The 15,145-nt window shown below is 40.8% G+C and overlaps 1 protein-coding gene across 1 annotated transcript in view; it reads right to left on the bottom strand.

Annotated features, from left to right (window-relative positions):
- The window catches only part of celsr3 (cadherin, EGF LAG seven-pass G-type receptor 3), a 95,497-nt gene that overhangs the window by 30,290 nt on the left and 50,062 nt on the right, over positions 1–15,145 (bottom strand). The window contains exons 12-16 of the mRNA XM_070910225.1: positions 14,879–15,048; positions 13,841–14,026; positions 11,045–11,155; positions 10,769–10,937; positions 390–531 (exon numbers count right to left, since the gene is read on the bottom strand). Of these exons, the coding sequence (XP_070766326.1) occupies positions 390–531; positions 10,769–10,937; positions 11,045–11,155; positions 13,841–14,026; positions 14,879–15,048 (778 nt within the window). The remainder of the gene's footprint in view (positions 1–389; positions 532–10,768; positions 10,938–11,044; positions 11,156–13,840; positions 14,027–14,878; positions 15,049–15,145) is intronic.

The following is a 15,145-nucleotide window of genomic DNA, read 5'->3' as shown; positions in this document are numbered from 1 at the left end:
CAACTAGATAAAAGATGACACACACCGAACAGATCATGAGATAAATTTAAAGCTGTGTGGAATTCACAGGCAGGAAGGAAGGAGGCGGTAAGGTCAGGGTCATGCTCTCTTCACACAGTTTAACACACACACACACAGTGTGTGTGTTATTACGTTAAGGCTACACGGTGGATTACATGCAAGGCTGGAGATGAGGGACAACAAGGCCGAACTAAAGCTACCAGGACACACACGAACACACTTGAGCAGAGCTTAGCTGGGCTACAGGCAGCATCAAACAGCTTTGGATCGTGTCGGCATCTCACAGGTAAACTGTAGTTCAAATGTTGAGTCAGATTTGTGTGTGTGTGTGTGTGTGTGTGTGTGTGTGTGTGTGTGTATGTGTCTACCTGTGTTGGCAGTACTGCCCATAGTGGTTGTCTCCACAGTCACAGATGTATCCATGGGAAGAGCTGGGCTTCCTGTGGCACTGAGCCTCGTTTTCACACGGATTCAGATGGCAAGCGTCAGTGCAGCCTCTCCCATAGTAACCTGGGAGAGAGAGAGAGAGAGAGAGAGAGAGAGAGAGAGAGAGAGAGAGAGAGAGAGAGAGAGAGGGTAAAGGATTAATTTCACAATGCTTACAGCAGGATTTGTGCAACTGTTGCCATCCTGCAAGTCAAGTACAAACATGGCCTAGCAAAATATGCGACTCTATGTCCTACAAAATCTGTTTATATACAACTAATTTGCTTTACCAACTGCATGGATTACGTTCACTGACAAAATACATTTTTTTCCAATGTGTGTGTGTGATGTTTATAACTGTCATGCAGTCATAGGTCATAGGGAGGAGGTCCGGGTGGAGGGTTGGACATGGACCAGGGTTTTTGTCCTGTTGTTGGGTTTAGGCTACTAAAAGAACTTAAGGTTGGTTTTGGTTTTGGTTAAACATAAGAAACATGTGCTTTGAGTAGCCCAAACAGAACTACTATATAAAAACATGCTTTACAGAGTACCGTTTACAGAATAACTTCAAAGGAGGTCCTGTTAAAGGCCCTGTCAAGCTATTTTCTCAATAAGCTTATTCTATTATGGGCACTGGGGTCCGCCATGAACATACAATCTTCTGCCAAAGACAGAACAGTTTTGGTTATGAAGCATATTGGCCTAATTGCTGAGTTAAACTTAACTATTAATTAATAATAACAGTTTTTTTTCCAAACTTAAAAATAGTTTTAAGGGGCCTTACAGCAAGTCAGTTTGGGTTAATTTTACCTCTATATTCTATATTGATATTCTAGTCTTTTACCATTGGAAATAATGCATTAAATATTTGATCTATTTTGAAAATCAATGAAAATCATGTCCTTGAAGAACTTCCCTTATACATGAAATAAGGGAGCACAACACGAAATGAGAGCACAACACAACAGCTATTGAAATCTAAATATGCAGAACACCGCTCTATATTCCATCAGTGTGCCAGACATAATAACCTGTCAGTTCAAAAGTACACATCTCAAACATCAAACAGCGATTATCTCAAACGTCACTCTCCCGTGCATTACAATGCTGTCATCCACTGAAACACAAAACAACGCTTCCTCTGATAGAAAATTACTACCACTGCTCTACAAAAACACAGTCATTTGTTTCAGTGCAGCCACAAATAACAAACAGTTAAAGGACAAGAATGCAGCCCCATTCATGAAATGTTCACACAAACAGATTTTGGAAGCACAAACTATGGCTTATGGGGAATTTACTAATCTTTTCTTATTTCTGAAAAAGAACAAAATGCAAGCAGAGCATTTATTTATTTAAAGAATTACTACTACTTTCTAACAATCAATCAATTATTTATTTAGTCATTTATCAAGTGTCACAGGTACTCATTTGTTATTATATTGTGTGCTGCAAATGAATGCACAGAGGAGCTTTTCCATTTTGGAAAATGTATGATAACCCTCTTCCCCGAATTATTTAGGTTTAGTTTCTGTCTGCGTCTCTTTGTTAACCTAAATGAACTGAGACCAACAGAGCTCTGTGCACCGTTGCCAAAGCAAAGAGAAAATCAGGCAGAGCCAAAGAAAAACTGGACAAAAAGTTTAAACACCTCTCAACCATAATAGCACAGAAATTTGCCTCAGTAAAAAGCAAAGACAGCACACTTCAGCGAGCCACTTCAACACAACAACGGGCAACACACACATTCCCACCATACACACTTCAATGTGCGCCAGTGCAGCGCGGTGAACGAAGCCGTCATACACTTCAGTGCAATCCCCAGACACTCCACACGAACACGCCAGCCTCTTACATGGTTGTTCAGGCCAGCGCATAAAACCCCTCTTTAATGTAATGACTAAAGTGCTTCACACACACTTTGGGACGTATTTAGCACAAATAAAGAAGGCATTTCACCCTAACCTGCTTCCCATTTAAAAAGAACTGAATTGTTGTGTTTACAGTAGTCTTTAATGCACCTTATTAATCGTTGGATGAAAATATTATGGGATTTAGCCGCACCATAAGACATGTTGGGATGGAAATAAAAGCAATAAATCCAATAAAATCACATTCACACATGGCCCCAAAGGAACAAGTAGACAAAATTATGAAACTGGTGGCTGGTATTAATAATAATTTAGTAACACTGAATACTTATGATCCAGCTGGTCTTGGGATTGAAGGTATTTGTTGCATTAAATGTGCTAAAACATGCCAGAAAATGCAAATACAAGGACGTTTACACTCCCACTGATTTTGACCACACTACAGAACGTAAGACCTTACCACTGATACATATCATTATTTAACTTTTGGTTTTACTTTAAAACCATTGTCAGGAGCAGTTTGGTGTCAATAACAACAGAGAAAAAAAATTGCATTTGAAGTAATCTTTAAATGAGCTCATAGTACCCTATTACCCCACTAGAGCACTGCACTCCCAGAATTCCCAGAGTCTCCAAAAGCAGAACGGGAGCCAGACCCTTCAGCTATCTTGCTCCTCTCCTATGGAACCTGCTCCCAGTTTGGTTCCGGGAGGCAGACACCCTCCCCACATGTAAGAGAACGTTTTTTCTTCTTTGATAAAGCTTATCCCTTAGTTATGCTGTGGTAGACCTAGACTGCCAGGAGACTTCCCATGAGTTCCTCTACCTCTCCATCTGTACGCATTCTTATTCCATTAATGCATGTTACGAACTCAACATCTTCCCTCTCCCGTAATTGTGTTCATTCTCGTCGCCTTCTGTTGCTTTCTGCAGGTGTTTCTGCCTCTGGAGCTGTAGAGTCTGGATCTATGAGGTTTCTGCCACTGTTGCCAAGTGCTTGCTCATGGTGGGAATTGTTGGGTCTCTGTTAATAATATTGCAAAGAGCCCTGAGATAGCTGCTGTTATGAATGCTATATAAATAAAATTCAACTGAACTGAATTCTCCTTAGCGTTTAAAAGCCTAACAGCTGCTCCGAGACAAAATGCTCACTTTAATATTCACATCAAAACTAACCATCAAGTGAAAAACAGAAAACAAAGCGATCTTTGCAACAAGATATTACATTTTGCCCAGAGCATCACACGGATCACATTCTAACCGACAAAAATCTCTCATATCACATACAAGCACATCCCCTCCTTCAGCAAGCGAGTTCTGTTTTTTTCAATTTAACAGCATTGAATAGAAGGACGTCTCTATAGATTGAAGGGTGGCTGAAGTGTGTGTGCAGCCTTTTGAGGTCTGCATTCCTCCCCCTGGAGCTGACAAATCGTGTTCGTTTATAGAAAATGCAGAAACCACTCTGCTTTTCAAGCCTGTGGCCTTGGCTGCAGCTTTAGAGACACACAAGGTTTCCAATGACTCCTGTTCTTTAAATCTCTCTCTCTCTCTGTGTCTTACTCTGTTCTTTAAGAGACTGCAAACCCACGCATGCTGTAATTAGCAAAAACGCACACACTGGCCTTGCTTTGTTCAGTTTCCAATTATTTGTTTCTCAATGTCTTTTCACATACAAATAAACACACACAGGTATGATTATAAGATCACACACACACACACACACACACACACACACACACACACACACACACACACAAACAGTGTCAGCGTTCTGCCTCTTATTTGGTCTCTCATGATCCCCCACTCTCCGTCTCCAACTCTGTTGTTCTCCACTTCTGCAGCTTTCTCTCAAACACACACACACACACACACACACACACACACACACACACAATCATCTTCTATCAGCCCTATACATCTTTACACTTTCACCATGGCAACTGAAAGAGGGAGCTGAAGACAGCCTTGGTTGTTTTCTGACGCTCATAATGACACTGGCCTTGTCACAACAATGTGGGAAAGGGAGGGGGAGGGGCGGGGGAGAGAGAGAGAGAGAGAGAGAGAGAGAGAGAGGGGCTTGAGCCTGTAAGAGTTGTAAATCATATGTCTATGTATGTTTTTGTCTTTCCAGGAGCTTCTTTGAAAAGTTTTGCCTCTCAAGCTGTACACACATCCAGTGTGACTCACAGCTTCACGTCTGGCTTTAGACACTTTATTGTAACACAACATCAGCTTGACTTCTACATAAGACTACAATCAGGAAAAGAAAGATGAGTCATCTGTTCACTGAGCCGTTCATTCATCCTCTCTGACAGTGGAAAGATTGTGCATGTCAGAAATAACCCATAAAAATGTGTTTGTGAGAAAACAGAATGATAGCAGTGAACATTGAATTCAATGACTATGTGTTATGTGAATGTGGTCGCTGAACCACGTAAAACAATCATCCAACTACAATATACCATTCTATAGGGCTTTTTGGCCTTTTTACATCATTGTTTTGGTTTTATGGGATATTTACTGCTTCACCACTTTATTCAACCTCGTTTGCAGCAGCAGCAGCAGCAGGAAGCTGTTTCCAGCATCGAATGCTACCTGCCCAGCACCAAATGGGAGTTAGCAACTAGAGTTTGATTAATGCAGCTTTGAGGCTAAATCATAACAAAATATTTCCCTACCATTCAGTATGATATTTCTGGTATACCTGAAAATATTGTGATTAACATTTACTGGGTTTGGCTCAAAGTGTCCCGAGTCCAGGACTCAAGACATAGAGATCCGAAGTTAAAGGTGTATTAAAATATAAAAAATAAATTCATCTGGGGAGTTTTCTTTGGGAATTGTACAAGACGTACTCCAAATTAAACATCAAAAATACATTTGCCCACGCCCTCAAGAGCAACACATAGAAGACATCATTTGCCTTCCACAACCGTTGCAAACCAATGTTGAAAAATAAAACTGTTTTATGGTGTGACAAAGCTATGGCTAAGGTTTGGTTTGGTTATGTTTTAGGTTTCTTTAGGGGAAAGATCATGATTTGGGTTAAAATAACTACTTTGTTAAGGTTAGGAGAACTTCGTCGTCACGGTTACAGTAATAAATGCATGGTTGAGGTTGGGGAATGATCATGGTCTCGCTTTAAGAAAAAGCAACGTTGACTGTTGGTTGGAAACGGAAACGTTAAAGGTTAAACGTTAAACGTTAAATGACTTCCTCCTTTGCTCCCATCATATTCACTACGGCCGCAAGAGGGCTTTGTCACTTGAACGTAAACATATGTTGAATGGGGCACTTGCTGAGACGACTGATGCTGTCGTTCTTCTTGGGACGACAGTTTCGATCAGTATTATACAGCATTGTGCTAAAGTTGGGCTGGGCCAGTACTCAGTCTCAGATATTGACCTGACAGTGTATTGTATCTCAAACACAAAATAAATGGTCTTATTTATATTTTGACAGTAATGTGTTGAGAATGAGTCTGAACAGGCTTAAGACCCATAACATCTGAAAAACTTTCTCAACCCTTAGAGGACCAATAAGTTAAAGTAAAGAAAAAAACTTCATCTGGGTCAGTGAACACTGAGTAGTCGTACCAGCAGGTAAAACTTCCTTCAAAGAGCAGATTTTTCATGTTTAGAAAAAACTCACAATATATCCAACCTACTATTTATATAGACACACAACAGTGCCAAATACCTGTACATTTCTAGTTTTTATATCAAACCTGATCAATAAATGACATTTCTAGGCGAGGAGTCATTTGTCATGGGGAACAACTTGATCAGAAAACCTGATTCAGCACCTTGAGGGTCTGGCGTCTACTGTAGGTCAGAACACAGGACACATCTTGAAACTCATAAATCTCTCCCTCTTTCTCCCAGAGGGTCCCAGCTTGACATACTGCAGTAGAGCATCACACCCAAAAACAACAGCCTCATACAACGCACTTTTCTGACAAACCCCATCTGAAGAAATATTTATTTGGCATTTGTTGTTTCCAGTCACTATTTTAATGTCTCGGCAAAAGGAAGCACTGATGAATGACTCATTACTACAGTAACAGCTGAGCTCCTGTTCTCAAACCCAAAACATATGTTTTCTACATGTGACTGAGTTGAAACAGCTCAGGGAACTCAAGCAGACAAAAATCAACATGGCTGAAATTTATCATATTAAATTACATTTTTCACTGCAGTGGATCAGCCTGTAGCAACTGGCAGCAGCTTTCAAACACACACACAGGCCTACATACTATATACTCACTCAGAAATATACAAACATACACAGTGAGGGGGTGAGAGAGCAGATATCTCTGTGCTTTGTCATGCCGAACCTTGTCTCAGTGTGTGTGTTATTGTGTGTGTAACACACACATGAAAGGGAATTATTTAGAGTGCACCTCTCTTTTCTTTTGGCTCTCTGCTTTTATTAAACTTTGATTTGATTTGTCTCTAAGCAGCATTCATTGTATAACAGTCTCCATTTTTAATGCTCATTGTGCTGATGAAAGATAATGATAATGAGTGTGTGTGTGTGTGTGTGTGTGTGTGTGTGTGTGTGTGTGTGTGTGTGTGTGTGTGTGTGTGTTACAGTAAATAAGTGCATGCACAGGAAGTTTATGCATATGCTGTGTGTGTGTGTGTGTGTGTGTGTGTGATTGAGTCCAAGTGTGAAGGTGAAGGTGTGTGTGTGTGTGTGTGTGTGTGTGTGTGTGTGTGTGTGTGTGTGAGTTCACCCTCTCTGCATGTTTGTGCCTTGTTAATAAGTCAAGGTGTTAGCATTAGCTTGCGGGCTGGTGCAGGATGCTACGGGGATAGCAGCGCCTCTCTGCTTCCTCTCCCATGCTGTCAAGCCTGAGGCTCTCTCACTTCTACAAACTACATCCTCCACGTAACACACTCCCTTCGCCTCCACTTTAATCTCATGCTCTCATTTTCAAACTTTTCTTTCTTGGAAAAACTTTCCTTTGATTTCTCTTCTACCATCTGGAAGCAGAGAGGTAGCAGCCTGTGGCAGCAGGACACGTTTAGTTGGGTTGTTTGGTCACCGAGGGGAGACCGAGTCAACTTTAATGCCTTTACCTTACATCCATACATTTGCAGCTGGAACATACCGCAAGTCACTGACTAATTTGAGTAAAAAAGAAACTCTGTTAGCTTGCAGCTTACTAAGCAGAGACGCCTTGACACCTAGGTGTCCTATTTTGCTCTTCTGTGTTTTGTGGCAGCAATGTGGATTGCCAATCATGCCTTATACTTAAACACAATAGCATATTTCAATTCAAGTCAAATCCGGTGAAGTTGAAATGTTTACATTTCCGGGTTTCTGTGTGTTTCTGCTGCAGATGTCTGCACAAGCCATGAGACACAAACCTCAATCTAGTCCAGGGCTGCCAACTTTTCAAATGAGCTCGGAGTGTGATTCAGTATCTGTGAAGTTGGTGCTTTTTATGAGCCTTCTGTAACATTACCCACTGCAGGGATTGGAGTCATCACTACTCAACCCCCAGGAATTTAAAAAGTTCAGCAGCCAAATTCGCAATTTCAAAACATGTATAGATGAAAAGCCAAGTCAATAATCATGGTCAATGATGAAAAAGTATGGTTGATCAGCATACTTGCCAACCTCCAGACATCAAAGCCTTAATTGGGAGACCAAACATAGCAATGGTATCTGGGGATCTTCCCTCAGAAAGTTGTTGATTTCAGAGACTTTTTTCCATCATTATAGTGAATTTATGGAACAATTTTGCTTCTGAAATGTGGAGTCGGGAGGACAGGGGGGAAGGGGGCATTGAAAATGGGACTCTCAGGAGAATCTGCAGGGCTATGCTAGCACTATTGATAGTCCTGTTGGCCTGCGTGTATCTTCTACATCCACCGACAGGGTTAAATCCGGGCCAGAGCTTCCAACAGAGGCCTGCCACATGCTGGGACTAAAAGGCTTCAAATGGTTCAGAATGCTGCAGCTAGAATCTTATCTAAGACTAGAAAATTTGATCATATCACACCAATTTTACCTTCCCTTCACTCCCTACCCATCAGACTTTAAGGTGCTTCTGATGATTTACAAAATTATAAATTGGCTCGCTCCTTCATATCTGTCTGATCTCCTTAACCCTTATATCCCATCCCGCGCTCTCCGCTCTCAGAATACAGGGCTCCTGTCTGTCCCCAGAGTTAAGAAGAAGTCAGCTGGCTGTAGGGCCTTTTCCTATCTTGCCCCCTTTGGAATAACTTTCCTGCTGATATCAGACAATGTGACTCTGTTGGGGCATTTAAATCCAAACTTAAAACTCATCTTTTCGCCTCAACTTTTCAGTTGTGAATCCTCGTCCTCCAGCAGATTCGGCCTCTCCTCTCGTGTCTCTCTCTCTCTCTCTGAGTGTGTCTGTTTCTTTCTCCTCTCTGTGTGAATGGGGTGTTCCAGTTTTCCCTCGTGTGTTTGTGTAGTCTGTCCTCTTCCGTCTGATCTGTTTGGCGACACCTGAAGCTGCTTCTTCATGTGTGTCACACTCCACTTATAATTTTGTCATGGTTGTCCATACTCTAATTTTATTATGTTGGTCTATTCTGTACACGCAGGTTGAGATGCAGAGAAGGAAGTTGATGAATGCTCAGAAAGTATCAATATCCTGACAAACTGAAATGGCCACTTTCTCTCTCTCTTGTCTTTCATGTGGTTCATTTTCGCTACCCAAGCTCTTGTCTCGTCTCTCCTTTAATCATAAAAATAAGTAATCTCTGCTGTCTGCAGTCTGTTTAATCAATACCTGTAGAACTGAACTGCAGCTGTTGCATCAGTAGCTGCTAATGAAGTTCCGAATAAATACCAAACGTCCCTCGTCATCCTCCGTTGTGAGTGCGCCTGTCATGTTAATCTTCTCTCACTTCTGTGATTTGTGCATGTATGCCAGTTGTGTGTAGATCTATTCCCAAACGTGTCACCAGTGTTTTAAGGCTGTTTGATTTGACTTTCTCGCGCCTTCTTTCTTCTCTTCTTTCCTCTTGCCCCAAAACTTTTAGTGTTTATTTTACACTATTTCTGTCACCCGCCTCTTTCTCTTCATTAATAATGAATCATTTTCAGTCTCTCTGTACCTCCTCTGCCTCCCTTTCATCTTTCTATTGTTCTTTTATTCTTCTTTCTCTCTATACAGTATAAGTTTTCCCTCCATTTCTTTACTTCTCCTCTCCTTCTCTTTTAATCAGGTTCTTCTCCTCCACATTAATTCTGCCTCATTATATTCACCTGACTAAGGAGATTGTGGAAGTTGTAGCCTGCAGTCAGTCTCTTTCCCTCGCTGGATGAGAACTCATTATGCGTTCCCAAATATCTGTTTAACCCAGTTAGAGCATTGGCAGACACCTTTGTAGATACGGCCGCGTTGTAATTATTCCCTTTTTCTCTCTCTCCAAGTCAGCTGGCTACTTTCACCTCCTCCCTCACATCTCTTTTCCATCACATCCAATGTCCAGAGTGTACAAAATATTAGGACCATTTCCCTGGCGCAGAGGTTAGCACACATGAAATTTAACTTGCACTGACTGAAGTGAGAAATTGTTCTTGGCTGAGTCACTTGGCCAGTTTATTTAATGTATTCACTGGCAAAGTCAAAACTCGATGAGATGCAAGAGATTAGCAGTCATGCTAATTGTTCCACAGCTTAAAATCAAGTCTTTAACTTGATAAGCCTTTCACAGTAATAGAGCTGCAACTAACATTATTATTATAAATCCATGATTGTTTATCTTATAAAACACCCAAAAGGAGGGAAAATGCTGATCATACCATAATAATCTAACTGCAACTATCCAAAAATAAATATTTTAAATTTACAATAAACTAAAATAGTAAAGGAACATTGTTTTGCCAAACCTATGCTTCTCCTTTTTAAAAACATAACATACAAACACTTGTACTGATATTACAACACAGGCTCCTACAGTCAATCACACAGCAACAACATCATTATTAGTACTGTATCACTAATGGTGCGGTTAGACGAGAACAAGGCAAAATGTACTCTCACACAGTGGTGAAAAGCAGACAGGACAAGTGGGGGTGTGGCCTGTTTTGTAAGCATAATCTGGGGGAGCTAGCATGGCCTGCAGGCTAAGGACAGCATTCAACAAGTTTTTTTAACAATTATACAGCATCTTATCAAACACTTGTGACTGTCATTAACCTCATTCATCGTCCTATTGCAGCCAAGCAATATCCCTCCTTCTCTGCTGCTTGTATTATTACGCCATACCGTTATATAAATGAGAATGTAAAACAATAAATTCTTCCTGAACAAGACGTCAATCTCTCAAACTGGCTGGACATTAAAGACATAATGTCGCATGTTGATTCACGACTGGAAGCGAATACGCTGTGCCCCCTTCCTCAATGACAGCATCTTCGACCCAGTCTACAACACCATCTCTCTGTTCACTCACCAGGTTCGCAGATGCAGGTGTGCCGCTCCCATTGGTCAGAACATCGGCTGTGGGAGGGGCAAGGAGACGAGACGCAGGGGTTGCCAACGTTACAGCCTGTCTCTACTTTGACAGCTCTCGACGGGCGCAGCAGGGGAGGGGCGTCAGGCCGTACACCCAACCGAACACCCTGTAGAGAGAGAGAGAGTCTACGTTACAGAGAGTTAAAAAAATATGTCTAGCTTCCCTCTACCCATCCATCAACAAACATTAAAAATAAAATTCATCAGTCTTCACCTGTATGCAACCTCTTATCCCGTTCTGAACCTCTCCAGAGCCCAGCACTCCTCCCACATGCAGATGTTTCACCTTCAAACCATGAATCTCATTTCCCACTACCACTGTTCCCTAATGGGGAAGAGAAAGAGGGAGAGAGGTGAGGGGACAGGTGGAGACAGGAAGGGCAAAGATTATTATCATTATTAATAGCTGTATGCAAACTGAGTATCTCAACAAAGAGACACAAGGAGCACATTTGAATACCATTATTTGATCACATCGAAGTAATTTATTTAATATTAAAATATCAAGGTAGTCATAAGGGATGAAAAATGTGTGGCTGCTCTTTCCTTCCCTGTGGCTAATTTTTCCATCCCTTATGACCACCTTGATAAGGCTTGTGTAAAAATGTACAATGATACATTTACATTTTATTAGTTTACACCTTGAAAATAATAAAAACTAGAACCTTTAAAACTGAAAGAAGATAAAAAAAAAATTAAAGATTATTGAGTTTTCCCATTTTTCTCATCACCAACTGGAAGTCATGATTGGTGTATATTTTCACTATGTATTTTAATGGCGCTCATGTCAGTTGAGGGGAGGAGAGTGTGAACATGAGGGAAAATGATTTTAGAGCTGCAGAGTGAATGATTGACTTTATTAAATAAAAGAAAACAATAACGTGCAAACATCGTGGAGAAGGTCAATGCTCGACTGATAACACTGACAGTGTTGTGAGGCGATGTTGACAGGCAACTTAGCTTGCAACAACCATGAAAAGAAAATCAATGAGCCCCATTTATCACTGTTTCAGCAGCAGTGGAAGATGCTAAACGTTGACGATGAGATCTGGCTGATGCATGCCAAACAATTTCAAAGGTTATTGTTTAATAAGCAGCTATGATGCTTAATAATTTCATACTTTAAAATGTTTTCTGCAGCATTTATTTAGTGTGTTACTTGATGCACTTTGAAGAATAGCGCGGTGAACTACAATAAAAAGATGAAAGACATGACATGAAATCAACATGAAAACACAACAAAACAGGTTGTTTTCCTTAAACAAAGATGACAATAATACAGAGTGTGAAAGTGTGTCTGCTTTTCTGTGTGCATGCTACTGTCACATTTGTACATACCTATAAACACATAGACACAGACATCAAACAGACATCATCCGGTGTGATTTGACATATTAATCCACTACAGATTAGGGAAACTAGGATTACCAGCCCACATTTTGGAGGGACTGAGGCCGTCCAGGGTTGGAAAATCTGCATGTTTGTGTGTGTGTGTGTGTGTGTGTGTGTGTGTGTGTGTGTGTGTGTGTGTGTGCGTGTGCATAATGGGTGACATGGTTAATGTCTTGGTACAGACAAGGAAAAAAGGTTATTAAATGAGAAAGTGTGAAAGTATTATTTGCTCATTTTCTCCATTACACATATTATAATGTGACTCAACATTTCAGAGAGTCAACAGCACGGCTGCTGATGCAGACACATTATGTACAGGATAACGAAGGACATCAAGATCATTTTGAACAGGGATTATTGCCCCAACTGACCCAAAATTAAGCAAGAAGGCAGGTCAGAATTCAACTGAAGTAATTTCAAGCATTTTCATCATATATTAGTGTCTTGAACTGAATTTCTTGAAACGAATGATTTCCAATGGAAATGTACTTGTTTCATGATTAAATTTCAATTTCATATGTTCTGCTTTGACACAAATATAATTTTAAGATTGAAAGTGAGATCATACATAATTTATTCACTAATTTGCTATAATCTTTTGCAGTGTTCTCGTTCTCCGTACTGGCTCATAGCAGGAAGAGAGGTAGAATTCTGCATATATGGAGATATTCAGGATTAGAGGATATTAAAAAGGACTTCTCTCACATCTTCATTCATATTATAGAGGACCTACTATGCTATTCCTTATTTTTTGTCATATATATAATGTTACAATGTCAGATATTCATACTAAAAGTTGCCAAAGTTGCCAAATAATGAGGTAAATGTATGTAAAAGTAATCCCTTCAGACTGCTCTGATGTCAGATAGACACGGATGTCCTTATATGGTATCTCTGCTCCAGGCACAGACTAGATGTTTATGTTTATGTCAATGTTGCTTAGTAACGTTAGGTTTACATTTGCTTTTGGAAATTCTTCCAACTACTTCCGGAACTTGGCCGGCCAATCAGAAGAAAATGGGTTTTTAGGGAGGGGGGGCCTTAAAGAGACAGGAACTCAAACAGCTTGTTACAGACAGAGGGTGAACTGAGGGGCTGCATGAAGGGCCAGTATGAGATAAATCAGGACTTTTTTGAACTGTGAATCATGCAAAGCTACTCCAGTGGAATCACAAAATGAAAATATATAATTTATAATAATAGGTCCCCTTTAAATCCTTTACAATTCCAAATAGAGTTGTCTACTGATTAGACTGAAAAATGATGTCCATCATCAGTATCTGCAGATTTCAAACAGCCAAATTAAATCAAATCCAAAAATTAGTGCTGGAAAAAAATGTTTCCAATTGGGAATATGTTATGGGTAGTGTTGGAAAAAAGGGACACCAGATAATTCATTGTTATGGGAAAATAAGTCTTGATTGATTGATTTAGTAAAGCAGACAAGATGAATACCTTGTTATTCATTTAAATATGTGCTTGCAGGACAAATCAGACTTCTACATTTACATTATTCTAATACTTTTTAAGGACTTAAATTTGCTGCCCTTAAAGTTTCCATTGTATCACCCTGCTTATAGTTAAGTTGTACCCTCTGGTTTTAGTCATTTATCATTACCTGATAGAGTCCGAAGTCAAGCCGTAACGTGGCGACATAGTGCGTCTCGCGGCCACTACGGACGTCTCGCAGCTCCAGTTGGAGGTCGTGCCACCGGCCGTCTGCCACCTGAACCTGATCCAACCGCAAACGCACCGGTCTGGTCGAACCGTGGGTCACCGAGAACACCAGCTGACCATTTATCACCTGTGAGGGATGGAGGAACACACACATGAACACATAGGCAAACACCAGAAAAAAGAGAGGAAAAAAGGAAGTGTGAAGAAACATGAGTCACTGAAAACAGTGAAGGAATAAAATAACCTGCTTGAGGGACTGAGAGGTCTCTCTCTCTGTGTGTGTGTGTGTGTGTGTGTGTGTGTGTGTGTGTGTGTGTGTGTGTGTGTGGGAGTGTGAAATCCAACGTCTTGGCTGCACTCCTGCCAAGATGCTGCTAATTAAATGCCTCCTTTGGATGCAGCATTAGAAATGTAAACTGTATATAATTTCAAGGACAATACCAGCGCATGCTTTGACATGTTTGTCTTACATAGAAGATGATATTAAAACTCTGAATAGAACCACATTAACCATGAGACATAATGCCAATAATCAATGTGACCGCTGCTAATAGATTTAGCAGCCCACACTGCATTTTATATAGTAAAAAATAGCCACCAGTTAAACTGTTTATGGTACAAACGAAGATGGTGTTGCCATTTATGTTTTAGTATAAATGCAGCTAAAGCATTTTGAGCTCCTGGCAGTGGTGAAAGGCTGGTAAAAGAAAGAAAAAACACTGCTATGTCTTCAGCAGAACCAAAACCACCAGTCAGAGAGGCACTGGCAGCAGGAATCAACACATTTGCAGGAAATGTGGTCGCGTTTTCATAAACGCCATTGTCCCTGGTGTGATTTGAAAGTCATCAATTATCTCAGCCGTGGTCTCATTTGCTAACATTAAACTATCACAATTTTCCAGTGATACACTAATGTTCAAATACATTGTAGTACAATACATGAAAATGGACAACTGTGTGTGTGCCGGTGCGTACGCACCTGGAACAGCAGGCTGGTGTACTGGCCAGCCTGAGCCTGCAGCAACGTCCCCTCTCGCGCTCTGGTTCTGAACACCAGACCTAGGTACCAGGGCATGGAGATGGTCACGTCGTTCTTCAGATCCCACCAGAGGGCGCTGTTCCCCAGGAAGCGATGGGGGTGTGGCAACACTGAGGTGGAAGGTGAGAGAAAGAAAGTGAATAAAAGATATAAGCGATATCCAACAGCCTCAAGATGTTACTCTCTCACCTCATATGGTATTTTCTC

Source organism: Enoplosus armatus, chromosome 8 (genome assembly GCF_043641665.1).
Source record: "Enoplosus armatus isolate fEnoArm2 chromosome 8, fEnoArm2.hap1, whole genome shotgun sequence".
In the NCBI taxonomy this organism is placed as follows: domain Eukaryota; kingdom Metazoa; phylum Chordata; class Actinopteri; order Centrarchiformes; family Enoplosidae; genus Enoplosus; species Enoplosus armatus.
Note: the sequence above shows the minus strand (reverse complement) of the source record. Positions and strands in the feature narration are given on the sequence as shown.